Below are 26,914 nucleotides of genomic sequence, written 5' to 3'. Positions count from 1 at the left end.
TTAAACAACATAAGCAAACTATCTTTGTCTAAATTTTTTAGCATTTTAGAGATTTAGAAAGTGGTTGGAAATGATGACATTTAAAGTGAAATACGAGCACAAACAGAGACCCACTGTCCCGGTTGTGGAAGGAACTCGCTGCACTCGGTTGATTGATTTAAACTGCAAACAAAATACCAAAAGGTTTAAAACCCAAAGACAAATTAGGGATTGAGCACGGTGGATTATGCTACAAAAGGACTGTGCAGATGCTGACAGCTGAGAAAATCCCTTCCTGATATGTAGATATGCCTTGAGATTCCTTGATTTGGCTACAATATAGCACACCCTCAATAATTATTGGTATCCTCCACACAACTGCGTACATGAAACACATGAAACGCTTGAAGTCATCACAATCATCGTGCTAGAGTGAGATTTAATAAAGTAACACTACAATCTGGGATATTCAGAAGAAGTAGTGTGATTGCAAACCGGTGAGTTATTTTAGTAATCAGGTGCCTATGAGCTTAACTGGAGGTCATGAGCGTCATGGCATGTCAACAATGTGAGTGGTGTACTCAAACAGGGTAGTGATATTTTAGGACAACGTACTGCGGAGTTAACATTTACTCACTCACTCAATCGCTCATCATATATACCGCTTTATAATGTATACAGGGTCACGGGAAGACCTACGGCACGAAGCAGGGTACACAGTGGACAGGGCATCCATCGCAAGGCACACACATACACACGCTCATTCACACACTGCAGGCAATTTGGGAACGCCAATAAGCTTAATTTCTGCATGTCTTTGGACTCTGTGAGGGAACCGGAATACATGGAAGAAATCCATCAAACATATAGAGAACATGCAAACTATATGCACACAGACCCCGAGACAGAAATCAAACATGGTCATGGGTCCATTTTCATATGGAAAACTTTTGACCCTCATGACCCTAATTATGCTTAATGTAAACTGTCTATGTATTTTATATCCATTACCCAATTTGTTCAGGTTAACCACACCATATATCTCATCTGTATGGCTGTCTCATAATTATGTATAAACACATTCATGCTATTTTTTTTATATATATTTAATTTTATATAACCTATATAACTTCTCTAGTTTTTTGCAGCTAAAAATTAATTAATCTGTGTAATACAATTATATTTGCATATTTTTATGAATAAGGACACCATATAATAAAATTAAAATTAACATGACTTTTAGTGTAACAGTAAAGTTGCCATTCTCACTGAAACAAAGAAACCTGGGGAAACAGGGATTTCAGAGTCAAAAATCAAAACAAACATAATTCACAGGAAATGTGTAACATGTATAGGAGATGGGAGAAAGAAACAGCAAGCGGAAAACTGTGGAAACCCCATTCAAATATTCTATTGCTTGTGTCATACAAACGTAATGCTGACTTCATCTTTCTTTTTTTATGAAGAACTGAAAAACAAAACAATATGGTTTGTTTAAAAGATGGTTGATAACCTCTGTGTGAAAGGTTCCCAACTCTGGTCCAGGAGAAGCCCCTGTCCTACACATTAATGTTTTTCTTGCTTTTCCACATGAATGCCAAAATGCATGGTTCAGTAGCCTATTAGTTGAAAAAGGTGTGTTGGGACCGGAAAAAACACAGGGTATTCCAGGACTAGAGCCTGGGTATTCCAGGACTTTTTCAACCAAAATAAGATCAAGATCTGTAAAAATGTAAAGTAGAAGAGGTATGAAGTGAGACTAAAAAAAGAGCTGGACAAGACAGAAAGAAGGGAGAATGAAAGACAGCTGCCTTAGTCTTGCCTTGATGGAGCACTTGTGTGATCAGTCTATCCTTCTCTAAGCTCTGGGTTTTGGCTGGGAGCCAATCAGCGTCTGTCAGAGTGAAGGTAAATCATTTTGAAACTTGGAGTGAAACAGTGAAAAATGGTGGTTTGTGTAGTGCTGAGCCTGGGCTTTATTCCCCCAGCATGTCTGGGCCAGGAATCCCAAACTTAATGGAAAGCATTGCAATTAAAAGCAGATATAAAGAGAAAATTCAAAGTACATTCTCATGCACTTCAGCTTTTCTTAAACTTTGTATATGTATGTTGGGGGTGTACAAATAATCTCTTTTGTATTCCGTAACTGGTTATACTCAAAGCCACAGGTCTAGTTCTTAAATAACCTCTAACGTCCTCCAACCTGTCAAACTACTACTGCAAAAAGCCATCACCGCAATAAACAAAGTCAAAAGTTTTTTCCCTGACAAAATAAAAAATGACCTTTTTTTATTAAATGAGGTCTGTCTTTAGGAAAGCATGCTCTATCCACAAGTAGGTGCCAAACCTTAAACCTCATACTTCCTGTGCTAGTTGTCACTAATAAAACACTAAAACTCAAAGAGGATTTTCACCCAACACCCAAACAGCACCGCAAAGTCTAGCCTCATATCTCCCAACAATGCCAGAGGCCAAGTCAAGAGTAGACGGCTCAGTCCTAAGTACCAAAAAGGAAGTAGGTAGGAATAGTAGGGGGCTGAGTATTCTCTTCTGTTTGTAGTTTCCTAAATTGCCCTCTCAATGGTATCCCCAAGCACACAGGATGTGCAGCTAATCCTGGCTCTGCAGCTTGTGGTTTACACACAGTAGGGAGGACAGGGAACTAACCGTAAAACACAGTCAGGCTGTTTTTGTTATTTTAGGGAATATTTGATTTTTAGTATGTTTCATTGTATTCTGTGTGCATGAGAACAGAGTGATTTTCGTCCTGTTCTCACGACATAAGCTGTGCTTTCAAAAAACACATCCTATGGAAGTTTATGTTAAAGGTCATAAAACTGTTAAACGCTCATAAATTGAGAGCTACTCCTAAATTTATGTTCTTCCTTACCTTATCTGTTAAAAGCATTCCAGACTGGATGTAAACACTTCTGCATCCACCTTTTCTTTGGTTCTTTGTGTGTGTGCGTATATATACTCCTGTCTCCCACAATAAACTTTGAACGTCTCACTGAGCACTGACTTGTGTGTATCATTGAGGGGTTCCCTGGTACCAGGCGGGACAAGCAGAATACAGGCTGAGCACTGAGTAGACAAAAGGAGGTCTACCAAAATTCAAGAAATCCTTACAATTTGGGGGCTCGTCCGGGATACCTCTAATCAGGTGAGTGCTGCTTTTAAATTTTTTCTCTATAAGCATAGAGCAAGCACGCTCCCTGGGTTTTGGTATCTGGACCATATACAGTACGGGGGAGGATTGTCTTGGGGCTTTTACGCCTGTTTAGCGCGCGCTCGCTTCTGAAAGGTTCCTTGAACTGAAGCATAGTGTGGAAGCTGTATTCTGTTGCCCGCTCTTTGTTATTGTCTTTGTTGAGCTCTTTGTTGTTGTCTTTGTTAAAGTGTTGTGTGTTGTTTGTTGAAGATATTGGTTTTTTTCTGTCGCGGGTTTATTCACATTTATAAAATGGGTAATGAGAACACAACTACTTATCCAAAGCCGGACCCAGAAGAGGTTCCGCGTGACTGGATGAATAGGTGTGGACTTACTTACTTTACCACACCTTGGCTTGATAATTTATCAGGGTGGACTGAACCACAATCTCAATTTTTAACCTATCCACGAGGAGGTACTTTTAAGCCTGAATATCTAGCCTCTGCTTACTCTCAGATATATGAGGGTATGGGTGATCCAGGTTGGGATTATCCTTACATGGGTTCATGTTATCAAAAATGGGTAGAAATGAAAGCTCTTTGGGATAAATATTTAGACATAAAAGAAACTAAAATACAGAAGAAAAAGATTCCAAAGGTTACATCTGAAACTAAATTCAAGCCGCCTGTTCACTCAACCTTTCCGATTCCTCCTCCATATCCTGTTGACACAGTAACGTCAGCATCTAACCAACTAATTGTTGAGAAAATCTATCCTAATTTGAATCCCACTAATCCTTTTGTGAGCTGCCCATCTGTGCCTGTCTCCCCTGTACCCACAAAACCGTGCTCACCTTCGTCGGAAGTGTGTGCCTCAGGAAAGGGAAAGACTCCCAAGAAGGTGTCAGGACGAACTTCTGACAGCCCTCTATCGGATGATCCCGAGGATACTGATGGTGAGGATGATGATAATTCGGACGATGAAGGTCCGGATGAGAGGTCTCGCCCCAAACCTCGACAAGAAAATACTGCGTTTGTTTTCTCTATGGGACCAAAGGGTCCAAAAATCCTTCCACCATCCGTAAGCACGCTGAAGGACATTATTAAGATGCTCCCTTCTCCCAACAAACCTTTGCATTTTGTTGATATGCTGATAAAGGCTTCTAGGCACTGTCAGCTCGTGGGTGCAGATTACCGCTTTATTTTGCAATCGGTTTTGGGAGATGGGTACGATGAGGCTGATTTGATAAAAACAGTAAAATGCTTAGACCCTGAAAAAGACACATGGACTGTAGTGGTGAAACAGGAAGATGTAGAGGGTGGGGGAAGACGGAAAAAGAAGGAATATGACTTTCATTGGGGTAATTCTAATGAGGCTATGAAACTTTTAAAAGATGAGCTAACTACGTATCTTCTTGCACGTCAACAAGCTAGTCAAGATCTGTCACAGGTAACTAATTGTAGACAAGAAAAGAGTGAGACTACATCCAGGTTTCTGGAGCGGTTTCGAGAGACCTGGACCCTTTTGGGTGGTATGCCCCTCCCTGAAGAAAATCCTAACCCACTTTTCCTTACAACCTTCTTGAATAATTGTCGACCAGAAATCGTGAAAATTTTAAAGTTTCAATTGTCAGATCGTTCTACAATGACTATTAAAAAATTAGGTGAGCGTGTGAGAACACCAGAAGGAGATGGTATTTTAGAAAATAAACAAGTGGCATGTTTGTTTGTGGAAAGTGAAGGATACAGAGGTGGAAAAAAGGGAGGTAGAGGAGGCCGAAGAGGCCGTGGAAGAGGTAGAGGAGGTCTGCAGGGTCAGAGTGTACCCCGTAGATCTGGTTATTGTTATTATTGTTATAAAGAAGGTCATTGGGCTCGTGAATGTCACACGAAGGCCCGAGATGAGGGACGTAGTGGACAAAATGTGTATAATCAATTGAATGATGCTAATGAGGTGTTTTCTCCTAATCCTTCCCAGCAGCCACCACAGCGAGTACAACAACAACAACAGCAATATAGACCCAATCCCTTCTCAGGGATGCAGGTAGGAGCATATGATGCATAGGGATGCCCGCAGAGTTCCAGCCCCGCAATGTTACTTTGTACTTTCGAGTCACCTCAGGTTAATGAGTTGCCCTTTATAGAATTATGTATAGATGGTTCCGTATTCTCTTTTTTGGTTGATACGGGAGCCACAATGTCGTCTTTGGGTCGTGATTACGAGGGGCCGCTCTCGAATAAAAGTATCAGCTCTGTGGGAATTGAAGGGGTTTCTCAACGGAATTATTTTACTCCCCAGTTAACTGTAACATGTCCTTTAGATAAGGGAATTCATCTTTCTCATCGTTTTGTTTGCATGCCTGATTGTCCTTTTAATCTGTTAGGTCGTGATTTAATGAGTAGGCTACACATGTCCCTGACTTTTTCTGGAGCGAAACTCACTGTTGAAGTGCCTGATTCAGTTTCTTTCTCCCACCTTACAAATATGCGTGTAAATAATTGTTTCCTTTCTTCACAGAACAGCTCTCTTCCTGCTGCCCTTGAATGTGTGCCAAGCAGTCTGTGGGCTGAACATAAGGATGAGGTGGGGTTAGTTCACTGTGTGCCTTATAAAGCTAAATTAAAACACTTGCAACCTGTGTACATCAAACAATATCCACTCTCCGAGGCCAAGGCTTTAGGAATAGATGAGATTTTAAGCTCACTGCTCAAGCAGGGTGTTGTTAAACCATGTGTAAGTTCTTATAACACACCTGTTAACCCAGTCTTGAAACCTGATGGTACGTGGAGATTTACACAAGATCTAAGAAAAATAAATGACATAATTATCCCTGTAGCACCTGTTGTGCCTGATGTGCTGTCCATTGTTTCTTCTATACCTTGTCATCATTCACATTTTTCTGTTATTGATCTTTGCTCTGCCTTCTTCAGTGTTCCTGTGGAAGAGCAGACACAGCCCTTGTTCGCCTTCACCCACAGGGGGCGCCAGTTCACCTGGTCGCGTCTTCCTCAAGGCTGTGTTGACTCTCCGGCTGTTTTTTCGGCTGTAGTAAGAGATGCACTTGGTGATCTAACTCTCCCCACTGATTCTGTTGTCCTATCTTACGCGGATGATCTACTGGTGTCCGCCGCTTCGCCTGCTGTCTGCGAAGAAGCCACCATTTGTCTCCTGAAACACCTGGCACAGAAGGGTTTCAAGGTATCAAAGACTAAATTACAGTTTTGCAGAGACACTGTAAAATACCTGGGTTTTGAGCTCTCCCAAGGCCAAAGAAGGCTCTCAAAGGAACGAATCCAGGTTATTCTCGACACTAAACGTCCAAGCACTAAACATGCTCTCATGGCTTTCCTGGGACTGATCAACTATTGTCGTCAGTGGATTCCTGACTGCTCATTTCATGATAAACGCATCAGGATGGCTATCTCACACAACGATCCGCTCCAACAACCTCTGACATGGACTGCTGACATGATTGAGGCTTACAAGGAACTAAAAAAGGCCCTATGTTCCGCTCCAGCACTGGGCCTGCCTAACTATCAGAAAACGTTCCATCTATATGCGTGTGAGCACGGGGGCACCGCTTCTGCTGTATTGGCACAGGAGCATGGGGGGGGGATGAGACCATGTGCTTTCTTATCTAAAACTTTAGATGCTGTGGCACAAGGTTTGCCTGCCTGTCTCAGGGCTGTGGCTGCCTGTGCGGTGATGGTACAAGATGCTGAGAAGATTGTTCTCTCTCATCCTTTAATTTTGTATTCTCCACATCAGGTTAAACAAGTGCTACAGAACCTTCAAACACAACATATGACGGCTCAGAGAAGGTCTGGGTATGAGATTATCCTTTGTTCTACAAGTAACTTAGAGATAAAATCCACCTCTTCTTTTGACACCCTTGGATATGCTCTGGCACGCTTGATCAATGCACAGGACGACACGTTAGTAGATACAGATCATGACTGCTGTTCAGAGATCATTCACTCCACTAGTATACGCCCTGATCTGTCTTCTACTCCATTAGCAACTGGTGACACTCTGTTTGTAGATGGTTCTTGTTCAAAACCGTATGATGGGAAATTTCTCTGTGGTTATGCTGTGTGTGCATTGCCAGATATAACCATTGAAGCTTACTCTCTCCCTTTCTCATCTGCTCAGGCAGCTGAACTTTTTGCTCTAACTCGTGCGTGTGTTCTTTCTGAGGGAAAAGATGTCACTATATACACTGATTCTCGTTACGCTTTTGGTATCGCTCATGACTTTGGCCGCATCTGGCAATCCAGGGGTTTTCGTTCTGCTGAGGGTAAGCCAATTTCTCATTCTTCTCTAGTTCAGGATTTGATAGACGCATGTCATCTACCTAGTACTCTCGCTATTGTAAAAACTAAGGGTCATTCTTCTGGGGACTCTATGGAAGTGCGAGGTAATTCTCTAGCTGATTGTATTGCTAAAAAAGCAGCTCAAAAACAGATTTTCTTTCCTGACTCTGGTTCTGATTTGATCAATACATCCTTTCTTGCTAGCTCTTTGATTCCTGATGTAGATTTATGGTCTTTGCAAGCTTCAGCCACGCCGAATGATTCCTCTTTTTGGCAAGCTCAAGGTGCCTATGTTGCTTCTGATGGTTTATGGTATTGTGCTGATGGTCGTTTGTGCCTGCCATCTCATTGTCTTCCGTTCCTCGTGCGCGAGTTCCACGGTGTTACACATCGCGCGCGAAGGGGGGTTAAGGAAGATATGAAAAAACTCTTTTGCATAGCCAACATGCTTGGAACAATTGATTCATTAATATCTAGATGTTTGGTGTGTGCTCAGAATAATGTGACAAAGGGTTTAGGTAAACACGAAAGTCTTCTATTACCTACTGCCCCGTTTGCAGAGTGGCAAATTGATTTTACGCATATGCCTGCATGTGGCACATTCAAATATCTTCTGGTTTTGGTAGACAAGTTTTCTAGGTGGGTGGAAGGTTTCCCGTGTGCTCGTGAGAATGCAAAGGTGGTGACCCGAGTTTTAGCGAAAGAAATAATACCTCGTTATGGCGTGCCTCATGCTATTGACTCAGATAAAGGAACACCTTTTACATCTCAGGTAACACAGAATTTGTGTAAATATCTTTCACTGTCCTGGTATTTTCACATTCCTTATCATCCACAGTCATCAGGTATAGTAGAAAGAACAAATAGGACACTGAAAGAAAAATTGACTAAAGCAATGCAAACCATGGGAAGTAAAAACTGGGTTGATCTGTTACCTGCTGTTCTAGCTGAAATGAGAATGACACCAAGAAAAGACGTGCACATGTCCCCACATGAAATTATATTTGGCAGACCCTTTCCCGTGCCATGGAGGAAAGGTAAACCCGCGATAGGAACAACTGATCTTGATGTACATATTGCTGAATATTCTGCTGCTCTGATAGATACTCTAACTAAACATTATGAACAAATTGCTAATGTGACTCCAATACTCTCAACAAAACCCACACATCCTTTTAATGTGGGAGATACTGTTCTGGTAAAATCTTTGACCCCCAGAAAACTGGGAGATTGTAAATATGATGGACCAGCAGAAATAATCGCAATTACTCGTACTGCTGTCTTAACTGATCTTTTTCCACAGTGGATCCATGCTACTAGGCTGAAGAGATGTCCTGTCGGCGTGAGACCAAAGGATGAATAAATGCGTGTGTATTATTATCTTTCTGTCTCTGTGATTTTTGTTTCCTAGACTAAAGACGTGCTGCAGTGATGTCCAACCCGTGATGTGACATAGAGAGAGTGACGTGACACAGAGGGATCGTCTGGGGTTGCCACTGAATGACTTTACTTCTGCTATTAGTGTAGCATTTCTGGTGGTGTCTTAGCGCCTCGTAAGGTGGGACGAGTGCAGATTGGGCGTGCCCGCACTCTGAGCACTGTATCGTCAAGAAAGGCAATAGTTCACCACTAGTAGTTATTTATGAGTTTGCACTCAACCTGTCAAATCTGTGTATTTTTCGCTGTGTGCAAAATCTTTTGTACAAGTATGTTTCAGGTTATGTTCCTGCGCCGCGTCCGATGACCTATTATCCGCCAGCGACTTCTTGAAAGCTCTGAGTTTTATTCAACGATATTTCTTATGAATAAAAGGGGGGAATTGTAGGGAATATTTGATTTTTAGTATGTTTCATTGTATTCTGTGTGCATGAGAACAGAGTGATTTTCGTCCTGTTCTCACGACATAAGCTGTGCTTTCAAAAAACACATCCTATGGAAGTTTATGTTAAAGGTCATAAAACTGTTAAACGCTCATAAATTGAGAGCTACTCCTAAATTTATGTTCTTCCTTACCTTATCTGTTAAAAGCATTCCAGACTGGATGTAAACACTTCTGCATCCACCTTTTCTTTGGTTCTTTGTGTGTGTGCGTATATATACTCCTGTCTCCCACAATAAACTTTGAACGTCTCACTGAGCACTGACTTGTGTGTATCATTGAGGGGTTCCCTGGTACCAGGCGGGACAAGCAGAATACAGGCTGAGCACTGAGTAGACAAAAGGAGGTCTACCAAAATTCAAGAAATCCTTACAGTTATTTAACAAGTGCCAACATTCATCCTCAAGACCCTGAAGTAGAAAAAAGCCATGGAATGAAGACACCAGTGTGTTGTTATTCATGAGCACCATAGAGATCATAATGGGTTTCATATGTGAAGAGTTGGTTTAAAAGAGCATGCTTTTTGAACGTATGAAAATCTGACAGATCATTAAGACTTTGCTCACTCTCCAGTCGACCCATTCTCCCTGCCTGTTTATGGAGATTATCATCTACTTTCATCTCTCCTCCTTCTTGTTTCTGTGCACGGCTGCAAACAGCATGGCAGCTAATGAGCCCTCAGCATCAGGTTTCTCTCACAGATTAGTGACAATGGGGAATTTGGTTGCAGCACAAACACGTGTAGCTGTTGGCACGAAAGAGTCGCACAAATCAGCGCAGGACACTGGGTGCTCTGACGAGATTCCTTTACTTTATCTGGACAGTTTATTCAACAAACTCATACTTAGGATCTGTAAAAAAGAAAACAGCACTGGATGATGACAGAATCGGGCATGTGCACGAAGAAGGGAAGGAAAACAAAAGCACTCCTCACTTCTGATTTCCACCCTCATCTCAACCTCATTAATCACTGTCTGCCATGGAGGACACCTTGTGCTTATTTGTTTGCACTCTTCTACTCTGAGGGCTATCACAACATTCGGTCCCAGTGGCTGCTGGGAACATTTGTGAGTGATTAATCAAAGAGAATGCTGGAATGGCAGGGCTGTAGAAAAAAAGGGTGGAGCAGAAAGGTGCTCTTTAGGTAAAGGATAAGGGTGGTCAAGCCAAAGTACCATGGTAGTAGTGTGGTAGAAGTTGGGTATCTACGAACAAAAAAAAATTCAGGTCACGAGATAGCATCGAAAGAATAAACCCAAGCTCAGAGAGGAAGAATCATCCATTTTCTTTTTAGTGCCCCATCCCAATAGCAATGAAGATGTCAATAGTACTTATTATGCAAAAATCTCATTGGCAGTAAGATGGATGTTGTCGAAACCTCACAGGGTGATGTCAATTTTTAAAAGACATGGTTCAAAGCACAAAGGATAATTAACCAGCTTTTAAATTAGTTGCAGGAACTATAAGGAAAACAACACGGTAGTGGAAAGCGAGAGCCATAAATCAATATCGCCAATGCTCTTTTTGCCAAATTAAGCATTTAAGAATTTACTTAGATTTACTTATCTTGGATTAAGTGAACTCTAAACTTAATTCTGAAAAAAAAAAGTTTTTCGAAAAAGAGGGAAAGTGGAAGAGCAGGAGAGAGACAAATGGAAAGTCAAAGAAATGAGAAATAGATTTTTAGCAGGGTCTAGTTCTTGAACTGATTACAGCCTAAAATCTAATGTGCTGCAAACAAACTGCTCAGAAAAAAGAAAAAAAAAAACACAATGCATACACTATTAACTAATTCATCATATTTGGTAATCCACTGTTATTTGACATCTTTAAGACTCATACTAATAAAGCATACCTAGATCTAATTACTCCAAAAGCTGAAAAGAACAAGTTACCTCCTTTAACTCCTTTGTGCTCTTGGTGCCTTTCTATAGTTTTTGCTTATTTTTTTAGCTTTTCCCATGTAAAAACTTTAAATGGATTTATTTAAATTAGCATCTTGCAATGTTGGGCAAAAATATTAAGAAAAAACTTAATGGCATGTATAATGGGGGTCCCTGTGAAAAAATCTAGTCGAGACATCTCCAGACCTAAACCCAATTAAAAAATCACTTGACAATGGTGAAGAGGGCAGTAGCACTCAAGAAACCATGATCTTCAGGAACTGAATTGTAGCGTATTTGTTAATAATTCAACTACAGCATGAAAGCTACAGCAGTTCAAAAAAATATTTGCACCAGACTAGACCAGCGATCAGAGATGAGAGAAAAGGGGATAAAGCTGCCAGCTTTACTTTCTTCTCGCCATAACAAAGGAAACATAAACTGCACTGGTTTATGTGCAACTACAATAATATGTAACTGAAAAGACAACAGGTCATAAAACCTTTAACGCTTAGTCCCTGGGTAAAAACAAATCTAACAAAACAACGTGTCAACTTAAATGTTCTACTACAAGCAGAAACCCTTTTAAATGATGAACTGCCCCATAGTTTGAGGACATTTCATTTGTCTTCTCCTGAATATTGTTAAGTATTAATTAAAACAAGGTATCAGAATGATATTTCAAGTTTGAACAGCTAAAGCAACTAGTGCTATTAATCTAGACAAGAAGTTGAGTTGACCTCAGCTTGTCATGTGAACGCTGCAGGGATGAACGCAAACAAGGCAATTTCTTGTAGATGAAATGTAGCCTGAGGTATCTAAACAGACCTGTGTTGAAAGGCTGATTGATAAACACAGATGACAGAGGATATTTCCATATAACTAAATAGTTTCCAATCTGTGAGAACAACTTCTCAGCACCTGAAGACCTGCAAACACAGTTGTCCCTCTCCTAGCAGGAGGCCAGCATCAGGCCACAGGGGAACTTCCTGAAAGATTGATTTGACAGCATTTTTTTCCCACTCTTCATTTCATGGTGTGGTGGAGAATACTGAGGCATTGCTGTAATAGTACAGTCATGATTCAGCAGATTTTCATTTGCCTGAGGGTTTGGTCCTTTTCCTCTTGGGACTATGGTTGGACTTCCTGACACTGCATCTTTCATTTGTAGTAGTAAAGGTCTGAGGGCTGCTGGAGACATCTCTTGCCTATATCTCTCCCAGTTTATATTGACAATGATTTAAGAAGGACGGTTGCTGAATTTGTGACAATTCATCTCATTTATGTGCACAAGTCCATGCTCCTTCACCAAATCATATCATTTCCCCAAACTGTACAGGGTCAGGATGGACCACTTATTATAAAACCCCTCTCAAACTAGTACAGCAATAAATAAAAAAAACACCCAATGAGAGCCTGAAATGAAATCAAATTCATCTGCTCTTCTACACAGCAGACCAGGTTCTTCATCAGTTTATTTGTGAGGACGAGGACCAAATTGTATGCACAATCATACTGCTTTTTATACCTGGATGTCTGCAACATCCAAAATAAAAACAAATGGCAAATAATTTATGTCAGTGCAGTTAAAAAAAAAATATTTACTATATATCCAGTTCTTTTTGCAGAAAAGACATTGCGCCATCTTTCCAGGTACAATTTTGCAAAGTGTATGGTTCTTGCCCTTCAATTAACTAAAAGCAAGTGATCAAAGTCATGCAGTGTGAAAGGGTCAACAAAGTAGTCTAAGAGTGTGTTCTCGGCTTAAGTGTCTATGGTTTGAGTTGTTGTTCCTATAACATCTTAAAACCATTCTTGTTTTAAACGAAAGAGGAACATAACAAATACAAGCAATGTCCAAGCATCACATGAGCAATTTGACATCACAGCAGCAGTGACTCACTTCACATTGTTCAGAGTTCTCCTTCAAGGTGATAATTACCGCAGTATGGACTGTTTGGTCAGTACAAAGGCTACTAACAAATCTTATTTGTGTGTCTTTGGAAAAATAATGAGGAGTGGGAAACCACGTGTTGACCGGCATGACTTTTCATCTAAATCAGGAGTCAGAACATGTAGTCAGAGAGTTTCCACAATTCCAAGCCAGTATTACTGATGAATCAGACACACAGACTATGCGGTTAGTGATTCACCCGAACACATCACCTTTCAGAACCCCCAAGGACAGGAAATGGACAAATCTTTGAGCATATCCCTGAGGCTCAGGGTGATAGATCCATCAACACCTCCACCATCCACCCCAGCACTCAAACGGTCTACTGCAAGCTCTTCACACCTTGGCTTATCTTGCAGAGTATATCCCTTCCTCCCCACCACTCAGCCCCAGCTGCTCCTACTTATACTCCATGGCCATTACAGACACACATGCGCACGCACACGCACACACAGATGATAGCGTGATTGCAACCGGGGACCACCAGCTGGTCTCCCAGCTTCAAAGTAAACACTAGGTAAAGCCAACAAAGCAGAAAAACTGCACTCACAACAAGCTGCTGTTGTCCTGATCACAGCTCAAACCCTACTAAATACAAACCATTGTTTTATAAAGAACAAAAGTTTGATGTAACCAGAACATGTCTGTATCAGTTTTTTGACGAACACAACTGCTTTGTAGATTCGAGCCTTATCAGAGCATGTTTCAGACAATTAAATGCAGCCTATTCAATTATATTAGCTTGCAATTAAAATGACTTATGACATAAGTCATACAAGCACACAGCTACATAGTAGTGAAATGACTTACAGCAGGTTCATGGTGGTGCTCCAACTTGTGTCCCCTACAGTCTCAGCGCTCCAGCAGGGAGAAGTATTCTGAAGAATCAGTCCTACCCTGCCTACCATGGCCGATCCCGCTTGCGTAGCGTCCTCTATGTCTACTTCTGCATGTGCGTCTTTTCCAGAGCAGGAAGACCCAGCTGCTGTGGGTGTGTGAGTGTGTGTATGTATGTCCTCAGCCCTGGACATCACCCATGCTGCACTGCTGTCAGTCCATGCTCCACCGCTGTTTCTCTCAATCCTCAGAACACCAGGCTCCAGCTCTGCTCCAGGGCAGAATCCACTCAGCGTTAATTTGTTTTGCCAATTTCTCCCTGATGGGATTTAGCGAAATGGCATAAAAATCTGCCAAACACCATGGACAATTTCCTAATTTTTTTCCCTCCACACACTCTTCACCTGTGCTCTATGCTTCCCAAGGTTCTGCCTCTCCTAATGACATTACTCGTCTCTGTCTCTCAATCACTTACACTTAGTCTCTCTCTTTTTCTCAAAATCCTCTTCTCTTACGCACTGAGCTGATGTTATCAGCTTAACCGACTTCTGTTTGAGTGCGTGCGGGCATGTGAGCTAAGTGAGAGTGAACTCTGAACTCTCCCTCTCCCAGGCTTTTGCCTGTTCCTGCAGGTCTCGAAAAAACCATCCCCCATAACTCTTTCTTCATCCCACCCCCGTTTCAGCCAGGAGAAGGCCACGACCACCCATTAGCATAAACACAGGCAGCGTGAATGTAAAAGGGGGTGGTATCCTACTGTTTACAGTCCCTAGCAGTATTATCTATGCCATAATCTATGCTATTCTGGAGCAGCAATAGGAAGCTAATCAGCTTAACAATGTGATTAAAGAGATGCATTCTTGTACCTAATTGATTTTAAATGGGCCACCCTAGGGACATTTGCAAATTACGGGCAATACCAGTTACCCGTGGGTAACCTGACTAATTTGGGATGGTAGCTCATAATCATTAAGTAACTATTAAATTTCTGTTGAGGACAAAGGTTAATACAGCTGGTGTGTAAAATTGTGATGTACTGTATATAAAAGTGTTAGATTGTGTATGATCACATTATGAAAGTGATTTCTTCTTTTCAAACACATAAATCTGGTTCAAATATAAGGAGTTCTGGCTCTCTGCAAAGCAACAGGTCTGCATTTCTGATTTGTAGCAAATCTCCACCTGTGTGTATTTCTTTTCCACACTACAGCTATGTTTGTTAGGCTCATGCCATTAACTTACCTTTGTATGTACTTGCCGAAAACACTTTGTTACTATGGTTACTCCCCAGGGCCTAGGCCACAAAGCATTCTGTCAACCACAAAGGCCAAGCTGCGTCTGGGACCAGTCTGGATTGTTATGGGGTAATTATCATGGAATTCCTACTCCAATCATAGTCATTACCACCTAGGCTCACCTGGACAAGCAGCTGGACGAAAGCACAACCAGTTCCTTATGTGTTCTCCAGCCAAATAGCTGCCCGTGTACACGTACATACAAAGTAACATTCAGGTATGCGATGAAACTACAGGTATAGTGAAATGCTAGCAGCTGCACCTGTTAAGTGCTCCAAATATTTGTATGTGTATTTGGATTTGGGTTTAAGGGTCAAGTGTTCTCGGAAACGATCCCGGGACCCTAATGTGCAAAACGCCCTAAGATGTGCTCAGGGCCTAAACCTGAAGTGATTTTTTTGTTGTGCTTTCCATTTTAAGTTACAGCTTTTCAAACCCAGTGCACAGCCTGCTATTAAACTTCTCAACCTCTTTCAGATGTATGTATTCTCTCCGAAAAGGAAAAAAAAAACATCAATCACCACTGTTTTCTTCATCTGTCCATCCTGTGCTCTCTCCTTTCCACTTCCAAACTGACAGTGCCTTTGTTCTCCCAGTCCAGCGCTCTCTTCTTCTCATCCATTTAAAAACCAATGGAGCATGGGCCGATCCTGAACGGCATTATATTCTATCAATCAATTCTAGCCTGGTTCACATCTACTTCGAGCCTCTAGCTCAGAGGGCTGCACTGTAACTGAGCACCGCATGAATCTAGAGCACACATCTGTCTGTTTTCATTACGGCAGCTGTAGAGAATGTCAATATACTAATAATATGCTTTGTCAAACAGAAGCATTTCGTAATACGGAGCGCTTGAAAAGCCATCTATCACTCTCGTTCGGCTTTCAATACCTCCTCATACCTCAGCACTGGCTGCCTTATCTCATTTCTTAAGGCATTTATATTAAATTAGTCAAAAGCATCTCCAAGAAAAAATTTTAAACACTGTAGTATCATGCGGTTCTAATTATATCAAATCTTGAAAGTTTTCTGTGTGCTTTGGTATTTTATAAATTTAACCTTAATGTAGGAAAATTTACACCGATTGTTCTTAATTTTAGTGTTTGTCCAAACTACCAACACTGGCCATCTCTATAGCAGAAGGGTTGAGACCACTCACTCACTCATCATCTATATCACTTTATCCTGGGTCATGAGGGGGCTGAAGCCTATTCTAGGAAACTTAGGGCACGAAGCGGGGTACACCAAGACAAGGTGCCAATCCATCGCAGAGGGTTGAGGCCGCTGCAGAAATTTCTTATGACCAATATTTTAGTAAAGACTATATATCCTAACCTTTTGAGAACTTCAAAGGTTAGACTATAAGCTAGATGTATGCATGAATATAAATGTAAAGAGCAAAAAGTATATTAATATTCCACTGTAAGAAATTCTTAATATGTGCAATCTGTGCCAGGAAACTTAACGTTAAATTCAACAAGTCAAGGCTAAAAGATAAACAATTAAAATTAGACATGCATGCTGAGTGGCTAACGAATGGCACACAAATAGGGCATGCTGAGAAAAACTGACAAGAGCGGAGTAGCAAAAGAGGCGATGTAAGAGCAAACAAGATGGGTTCTTTCTCTCCTCCGCCTCACCACTCTAATTGCACTCTAATTATCATTTCATTTACAAGAAAACACTGCTGATATAGCAAGCCTGCTACATGTCGCACAAGTGGGGAAGAAACTAGTGCACACCAGGAGATAAGAGGAGGTAAGCTGGACTTCACTCGCTTCTTTTTACTGGATAAAACCCACAAATTATTTCTAAAGTGCAGGAGAGTCCATTTAGTTTATTTACAGGAGTTGACAAAAGGAATCAGGTTTATTTAGCAGCCAGCTCTTCTCGTGAGCACCTAAATTCAACTGCACTCCAACAAAGAAAACACGGTTCCACAAAGACCTGTATCTGTTGTTTATAATGTTCCAAATAAGTGGCTATTATGGTTAATTGTAATATAGTCCTAGTCTTTGAGGTTCTTTGTGTCCTAGACCTGCATTTGATGACTGATCGGAATTATTAGGTTAATAAGTAAGTACGGTGCCAAGAAAACTACCAGAAATTCTTGGCAAAGGCTAATATTTGTAATGTAATGAAAGGTTGCAGCCATTACCCTTTCTAATTTCCCCTCTCTTCTCCATTAAACATGTGATAAAAGGGAAAAAACAAGTTTATTTTCCCTCCCAGGCTTCTCTTTCAGTGACAAAGCAAGGCCTCCCTGCCTATCCGCTTGTTTGAGATTATGTCCAAAGAAAACACGGATGTGCTTCTAGATCAAGCGGCAAAACTTAACCCTGTCCCATTCTGAGGTCTTGTCTCTTTGTTGCTGCACGACCTGGAAGTACTTTTGCAGGTGGCAGTGCCCGTTGTTGTAGTTCTATTATATCTCTACACCCAGGGAGTAACCAGTTAATCACACAATCCATGCTATAATGGCATGAAGGGAGTAACAAATCCATTTTTTTATTGCTTGGTATATTCCATCCATCATGTCCGCACAGAAGAACAACACTGTTCCTTAGGCTCACAGACAGACCTGACACAACATTTCATTATAAAGTATTTAAAAAATACATTTCTGTTCATTAAAAGATTCAGAGCTCTTACCTAATGAAGAAGGACGTTGTGGTTGAGGTAGGCTGGGTAGAGGACAACGTTACTGCTGGGCCAAACTGGACTGGACTCCTCTGTTTTGAGGAGTTGTTGGAGACAGAACTGCTTCCTGTGTCGGAGAGTGGAGCAGGCTGATCTGGCTCAGCTGCAGGACCATGTGTCTGAAAGGAACACCACAGGAATTGTCAGAGCTGTTCACAATATCACGATTCCACATAAACGCGCTCATGTATAGACAATGGTTGTGCTTGTTATGTTATGTATTAGTCTGATAATTAGGTGCAAATTATCTCTACAATCGTTGCCAGGAAAACTGAAAACAAACCCCCAAATGGGGAAGCGTCAAATTGCCAATAGAACTAGTAAAGCAGAAATAATGAGCCACAGAAGAACAGTAAACATATCTCAGGTGGCAAGGGACTCGACAGGGTAACAAAAGCTGCTGCAAAGAGAAAGAGGAGGAAAGAAGTGATCTGTCCCTGACCAGAGTCAATGAGGGCACCCTGAGGAAGCTGAAGAGGCTCCAAATGCATGAGCCCGATGTCAGTGAGACAAGGTGAAGAGCACATCTAGCCAAAGATCTGTCTGTGATACCAGTTGAGGTTTATAATGGAGACATGTGAGACAGGTTGTGTGACTTGAAAACACTTACTGGCAAACTATCAGGGCCAGTAAAGCCCTCTCTGATGGTACAACAGTTTCTCTTTTCCAATTTTAGATTTTCCGGTGTGAGTCTGAGCTGTGCGTCTCAGGGTCTTCAGAATTTGGAGTGAATCCTTCAGTTTAATTGATTATGGATATAAAATTAAATTGTCATACTGGAATTGCCAGATGTTTTAATTAGTATGCAGTGGGTGTAATTATCGATGCTGAAGACCTTATGCCCTCCTTTGATTCGCATATTCATGCATATTAAATATTTTGTATTTTCCAATATAACAATACAGATTTTCTTCGTGGTGGACTGATTACTCTAGTTTACTCTAATAAACAGACTTGAACGGATTTAACAATACATATCTAGCTAGCAGTATGATGTTTTTGTTCCCTTAGCTGCTCATTTCGAAATGTTTTTCAAAGTGGCTATTCACAGGTTGTGTGATCTATTCAAATTTAAATGTCTTAGCAGCATTAACCATTATTCCAGAGCTGAAGCTCTAAATATTATGACAGTTTAGGTCTGTTCTTGGGTAAAGTATACAATTATTAAAGTTTATATATGGAACAATCATTAATACCTGTTGGTGACAGGAAAAGAGTTTTTAGAAATAGCTAAAAGGTTAAAGGAAGAATTAAGCTGATCAGCTTTAATGTAATCAGTAATATTATTCGAGGTTGAAGCACACACACATAAGCACATACTGTACATGTCTGCCTGTCTTTCTGTACGGCAGAACTCTGCATAACTTATTAATATGAAGAGAATTCGCCTTGTTTAAGCTAATATGCCAAGTACACCATGTGTTCGGTAATTAGAGAGTGAATCACAGATGAGAAATCCAAAAAGTAAATCAGCTACAGATGAAATTTTATCTTTAATCGACTCCAGCATGTCAAAATTCACTTATACCTCTTCACAGCTGTTATTTCAATGGTGAAAATATAAACTAATCCCAGTAAAAATATTCAGTTTAGATTTTTATTGGTGGAGGTGTTTGTTTACATTGAGCAAGTAGCTTATTAGTATCTTATTCTGAAGCAGATTATTAAATCCAACACAAAAGTGTTCATAACGTCGCTTTTATTCAACATTTTGATTTCACTTATGCAAAAGTTTAATTAACTTCTGTCCCGCGGTCTACTTGCCATGCTAACAATTTTAACTGCAACAACTTCTCGTCAACATTTTGATTTCAATCAATGAGTTTCGATGAATTCTGACTGGACAGACATACAGACAGACAGACAGAAGACAGGTTGCTTCAATGTATGAAATGTAAACACATCATTAAAAGAGCAAGTTCTGACCAATGTACAGACAAAACCTTTCTTTTATTTATATAGATTTACTAAGCTGTCTAAACTACTAGCCTGCAACCTAACCCTACTTGAGTGATGTGAATAGCTTTATTTAGCCAGGCTCCTTCTTTGTATGCTAACTGAGTTAGTATCTAAGCAGAACAAGGTTGTGATCAATATCAACTGCCAAAAGCTTGTTTTGTATGTAAGCTGCTGGGCCATTTCCCAGACTGCGCCAAGACTTAATCACTTTAAACAGCTGACATCTTTTAACTTAAACAAGGCCTGCCATTTTAAGAAATGTGTTTTATCAGTGCATTCCAGTTACTTTCCCCATGTTTACCCTGGATTAACAGTCTGGCAACTAAAATAACATAATTTATGATCTTTTTATAAAGCATATGGCCTCCAGTGCATGCACTGCCAGTATCCTGACAGGGAGACTATTTATATAGATACAATGACATATGAGCTCCAGAAAGAGGGTACTGCAATAAACTTCCACTCAGTCTTAACATTGGGATAACACTTCGAATGCATACATTCACTTGAAATAGAAGGCAGAACTAAACAAAAGCATTTTCCTCTTGAAACTAGGTATTGATGTGTGACACTTTTGCAAAATTAGATAGGATGAGAAAATCCAGAGTTAAATGCGAATTACAGGAAGGAAATGCATGTCCTAAGCTTGCAAGAATGGTTTAAGGAATATTACCATGTTTGAATGTCAATGGAAAATAAAAGCGATAACATGATATAGCCACAACATGAGAAACATGACAAGGAGAGAGATCATGGCATGTAACATTCCAGTTTCACATAAGCTGTGATATAAAAACAGCTTCGCACTTGTGCATGTGTGACTATTTGTGCAATACATAAAGCTCCTAACACAGATAAGGCAAGAGAACGCCAGGCCCCCTATCAACAGGATGAATGTTTTATGGGGCGACACAGACCTGTCTAAGAATAAATGTGCACACTTGCAAATATGCATGCACACACACTGTCAGGCTGCTGTCAGAAAACCCCATGGTTTGACAGGCATGTGGTTTAAGCCTTTATGTCAACCTCATGAGTGACGGACAAAGAAACAAGGCTAAACGTGCTGTAGCTCGTGGTCAGATCATTAAGTTATGCCTGCATATGGTGTTCGTATCACCTCAGAGACATAAAAGAGCCAACGAATAATAATAGGCTCGTCGGACAAGTCAAATCAACTATGCATACATTCCCTGTCTGAGTTCCCCTTTCTTTCTCTCCCTATCAACCTCTCTCTTCCTTCTTGTGTTACCTAGTTTGAAGGTATCGCTCTGTAGAAGCGCCCTAATGAATCCTGCACCTGAAGTCCCAATAAGCAACTGGGTTACTCCAGCTCATATATAATCCACATAGTAAATCCTTGCCAGCTATGCTCTAATAATTTAATTTCGCTGCTGAGCAAACAGTGAGGTCAAAAGATAAATGAGGTCATGTTCAGGATGGAAATGAGAGTCTCTCTATCGTTCTTGTTTCCATGTCAGCTAATGAAATCCACTGTGAATGGCGTACACGGTCAAAATATGAAACCATTTTCACAACATTTTTCCCACTTGCTGTATGAATAACTCCACAAGGGCCATTATGCTTCCAAAAGGAAACAGATGATAGGGAGGTTTACATGTGAATTTCACCAGACAACAGAAGTGTCCATACCTGACCTTATGGAACACAACACAGCCTCACCCAAACACAGCACAGTGGCATTCTTTGAAACCTTGTAACTCCCACAGCAGTGGATTAGTGCACAATGTGATAACAGATTGTGGCACTTAAACTATTGGCCTCCTTTCCAATAAGCCATTCTGCTATTTTAGTGGCAATCATTTTAAAAGGTAAATATATAATTATTAAAACCATTTATATAAATCATGCCTCAAATATTATTCTTCATAACTTTTACATTCATATCTTTATTTTCACTTATGCTGAAATAAAAAATTTTAAGTAACAACCCTTTTAAAGATGTTACTATTTGACAAATGTAAACCGAATCCAGATCATAACCACAACGATAGCGCAACGTGCTCCTATTCTGTTTAGCTTAAACACCTAGGGGTCAAACATGGGAATTGCAACAAGCCCTAAAAAGATCCATTAGGATATGGTTTATACTGCCCCATGCTTAGATTTTAACAAAAAGTCAGGGAAGTCAGCCTATGACGTTCAAAACCATTTCTAGAGCATGCAAAGTCCGTGCACACAGAGACAAAAAAACAAGCCGGGCCAGGAATCAAACCCAAACCCTAGAGATGCGAGGCAACAGTGCTAACCACTAGACCACCGTGCCACCCTGAATCAACGTTGCCTGGTCAAAATAAAACGTCAAACACTCTAATATTTCATTGGACTGCCGTTAGCTTTGGAGATGGCACATATCCACCATACCAGTGTTTTGATAACCTGCAGCATCACAATATTTAAGTCCAGAGTTGCATTAATTTTGGTCTGAGATTCCATTTAATCATGGAACAGTTAAAACACTTCATAAAAACTTATGCAAGACATTTTACATTGGCACACACATCACTCTGGAATAGATTCAATCTGGACTTATCAGACCATATGACCTTTTACCATTGTTCTCAAGTCCAATCTTTTGCTCCCTAACAAACTCAACCATTTGCTTCCCCATGTATGAAACAAAACTAACAAGTGGGTTTTCTTGTCCACACAGCTTTTTTGTCGCAAATCAATGAATTCTCTTCACATAATGCACTATTAAACATGAGTGCGATTTTTCATAATGCACCTTCAGAAAGTGGTTAAGTCATCTCTGATGTCACCCATTCGTTTTTTTTTCTGACCACATTTCTTCTGCAAATCTGAAGGGTCACCCCATCCTTTCAAGATTTAAAAATGCATTGGACAGTTCTCAACCCAATTCCAATCATTTAAGCTCCTTAGCTGTTTTCTTCGTTTGATGCAGGCCCATAATTTTCCCTGACTATGAGACACGTCATCCAGCATGGAAGAAATGAGAAGCTACTCACTGCATTAGTTATGGTTGAAAGAACTGTTGCCAGCTGAAACATATTAATCATTGCAGTAATTATCCAATCTAACGCTAGACAGTATATAATCATGAGCCTCTGCTGATAATTATTACAAAAATATCACTGGTATGTTTGTCATCCTTTCCAAAATGTGATACAGCAATCCAAACAGGTTCCTCCAGAAGCTAATTAAAATGCATGGTGCCCTTTATACACATCTCACTTCAGTGACGTCCTGGTCCTAGCTTCTGCCTTTGTGCTTTGAGATTAACTTTGTTCTCTATATCTCTTCTTCTCTCTTCCCTGAAGCAGCTCTTTTGCAGGTGGCCCATTACCAAGGTTAGCAGGCCAAAGCCCTAAGGCAATTCAGCACCAGTAGCATCTCTAAAGGCCCGCTGTCAGACCTGGTCCATCTCCAAGCCTTTGGATGTCACTCCTTCCCTACAGAAATCATGCCACCTTTCTTACAAATTAAAGCACCTACCTCTTGTCTCTGCAAACTCCACACCAACCCCCAACCTCCTACACCCAACCCACACACATCGTGGTTTTTTGTCATTCTGCTGAGATGTCGATGTAATGAAAGAAAGGAAGGCTTTCCAAATCACAGCAGGCGAATTTCAGCATGGTGGAGAGAGGCATGCGTTCGCAGCCCTGAGGGGACACCATTCTCCATGGTTGGTGTATATGTGTGTATGCGTGTGTGTCTGGGCATACATATGTCTGACTGTGTGTTTTGCTGCTGAACACCACTAGGCATTCAGCTTCGCACTCCCAGCAGCATTGCTGGCTTTTCCACTCGTGCTGTGACAGTATTCTATCACCGCAGCTTTTTTTCGACTTAAAGGTTTTTATGCCTTTTGAATGTGAAGCACACACGCTGGCTGCTAAAAGCCTCAACAGTTGTGGGTGTACAGAAAAACAAAGGCACTTGTTGACATTAGAGCGATGAGGGAAATGAGGCCGCAGTCATACTCAGCATTCATTAGTAGATAGATGTAAGTCCATCCAGGCGCAGGAGGAAACGGTATGGAGATAGGGTTTTAAAATCAATGCAATGCACAAATCAAAAAAGTACTGAATTGAATTCAGGGCAATTATTAACAGTCATAAAAAGGTAGACTTACAGTCGGAATGAGTAGCTCTACGTGTCCCAGTTTTGATTTAACAGGCAGAAAATTTATACTCTCTATATACTGCTTAGAGAATACGCCTCATCAGTATTCCTGACATGTTGCTTGTGGTTAAGTCGATTAAATAAGTCAATTTTCACAAAAGCACAAGAAGAAACTTTTTGCGATACAATTCCTGGACATGCACAGAACATTATTTTTGTACTATCTCCAACTCAAGCTCAAGAAATCCATAAATCAATGTAAACACCTCTGAATACTGTATAAAACATGTCTAACATTGAACTTTCCCATCGAAACCTTTTACAAATTACAAACTCTTAATTTGCACACATATAAGAAGGAGGTGATTAAAATTTCTCATTGCTCATTCGAGGTTGGCAGGTGCATAATTGCTCTATTTCCACAACAGGAAAATCAATGACATGTAAAGCTCAAGCACTCCATCTCACTTTCTGTCATAAGAGCTGTTGAAGTTTGTTGAGATGTTTATAAATTAGCGTTGTTCGATGCTGCTTACACAGAACAGGTACTTACCGATGACCTCAACCATTTTACAAATGATGGCTACATTCCCATTAAACAACAGAGAAATTAATGAAGAGGCTCTTCACCAATGTCAGAAAATTCTCACTACATTAGTACAATTTATACAATAGTTTTCAGCCTATACCGACAGAGAAATAACAATTAATCAAACTTGGTTTTACAGGTTACACAACTAACCGATATCTGTAAAGCGCCAAGATCAGGATTTTAATAAAGAAAATTAATCAATAATAGAAAATATCTATTTTAGCTAAAATGCCTCATTAGAAAACAAATGTCTACAAACCTGCTTTATTATCCAAGTCCTTTTTGTTAAATCAAAAACATAAAATAAAACAAATATGGATTTAAATACCAGCAGGTGGTTCAAAAAGCCATAAACCAAACTGGTCTCTCTTCATTTTTAAGAACAGAGTTAGACACAAGTCATGAGACTATATGTATGTAACCTATGCTGCATACGAGAATCTGACACATCTCTATTTTTATTGGTGGCTGCACTCAACCAATCCCTTTCACTCCTGTCCTACAAACGTATACAGTATATGTGCAATGCTATTAGCAATACAAAAATGTGCATTGTATATTAACAATACATATACAATAAAGTTACTGATATCAACTATGAAAAGTGTCACCTACCGGGCTTGGCTGAGGCAGGAAGTTGTTGACACGTGATATGCTCCACATGCCCTCCAGGTACTGCTGGGCTTGGATGGTGACCGAGCTGAGCGTGCCACTCAGAGCTCCTCCTCCCACAGTGACCTGTACATTCGGCTTAGTGCTGGATGCCCAGCCCAGACCCCTCCGCTGCTCTATCACCGGCACCATGCTATGTATGCTGTGTGCTGGGTGAGGGATCCTTGATGCAGAGGGCCTGGAGGAGAGCGTGAGCACACCATGCGTGGTCACTCCAGTCGACTCTGCATTGAATATTTTAGATGCCAGTGCTGGCACTACTGGCAAGTCCGCGCCAGTGCACAGGTCCTGAAGAGCCTGCAGAGCCTGCTGTCTCAACTGTTGTATGGGGGTGGCACAGACTGGGCACTTTGCCCCCTCATGGCCACCCTGCACCAGCCAGTCCGGCATCTGTAGCTGATCGAAGAGGAAAGTGGCAAAACCAGGGTCCTGCGGAAACAAAGACGAGACAATGAGCAATTTCGAAATATGTTTATATTTATGAAGAAAAAAAATCACACTTGCAACAACTCAAGAATTTTTCAATTCAAGAATGGAATGAAAGTGTAAAGACACGATATAAAGAAGCTTTGAAATAGAAATGTAAGCCAACAGTAATGAATGTAAATTTTAAAGGAGAACACACTGACAACATACAGCCTCAATCCTCTGCAATACCACTACAACTACAAAAAAGACATATCTTCTGCAATACAGCAAAATTTATTGAAAAAATGAAGACACATGTTACAAGCTGGGGCATGATTGATGTTTTAAAAACACAGGAAAGTAGTCATCTCTCCTACAGAGATGCATATGGAGAAACAAAAATAAACCTCCGGTCTCTTGAGAGGCATAAAAGGAGCAAAGTTCTGGCATTGTGGTAGGACAGGGGCTGAGAAAATGTTTACAGGACCTTTGAGATTCACACATGGATGGTGGTAATCATGATGAGAAAGAGAGCACTGACACATTCACTGAGCGGACGAGATGATCACCTGCCTTAAACCACGCAATGCATGTAATGTATGGAGCCAGACAATGACAGCTACACCAAGTTAAAAAAAATTGCATGGCATGGTAACTGTCCTCCAGGACGTCTCCACCCCATTGAGCTTCTGTACGGTGCTCACTGTAGCAACACATACTGTACGTAAATACAGTACTACATAATACATATATACTATTCAGTATTCACTATATCTCAGACTATCACATTACATAAATCTAACTATCACCATACTGTAACTTACCCACTTATGGTAATCAATCATACAATAAACACTCTGCTCTGAGATTTAGAATAAAGAACAAAAAAAAAAAATGACTTAGTATTTGTCATAGATCATCCAGTAGACCTACGGGGAGCAATATCTAAAGGCTTTGGCAGCTAATGGTGGGATTTGTTAAACAGTCTCCTTATGGAATCACCCACTCAAAATAATGCATGAATTTTTAAAGAGGATCTGAAAGATAAACAACCAGCTACTGAAGCCTGAGAGTTTGAGCAGAGCCAGCGATATAACTCGAGGTAGCCAGAGGCCTAGGTCTCACAAGCTTTAATGTTCCCAGTATCGCACACAACACACACACACACACACACACACACAC

The 26,914-nt window shown here is 40.7% G+C and overlaps 1 protein-coding gene and 1 long non-coding RNA gene across 2 annotated transcripts in view; one reads left to right on the top strand and one right to left on the bottom strand.

The window, feature by feature from the left end:
- kif26ab (kinesin family member 26Ab) overlaps positions 1-26,914 on the bottom strand; it is an 81,591-nt gene that overhangs the window by 24,904 nt on the left and 29,773 nt on the right. Inside the window, exons 3-4 of the mRNA XM_053509594.1 lie at positions 25,268-25,753; positions 17,944-18,110 (exon numbers count right to left, since the gene is read on the bottom strand). Of these exons, the coding sequence (XP_053365569.1) occupies positions 17,944-18,110; positions 25,268-25,753 (653 nt within the window). The remainder of the gene's footprint in view (positions 1-17,943; positions 18,111-25,267; positions 25,754-26,914) is intronic.
- On the top strand, positions 2,699-9,580 carry LOC128535594 (uncharacterized). The gene is made up of 2 exons (XR_008361856.1): positions 2,699-3,142; positions 8,855-9,580. It is a non-coding gene; the product is annotated as an uncharacterized LOC128535594 (long non-coding RNA).

Source organism: Clarias gariepinus, chromosome 13 (genome assembly GCF_024256425.1).
Source record: "Clarias gariepinus isolate MV-2021 ecotype Netherlands chromosome 13, CGAR_prim_01v2, whole genome shotgun sequence".
In the NCBI taxonomy this organism is placed as follows: Eukaryota; Metazoa; Chordata; class Actinopteri; order Siluriformes; family Clariidae; genus Clarias; species Clarias gariepinus.
This window is presented reverse-complemented; position numbering and strand designations above follow the sequence as displayed.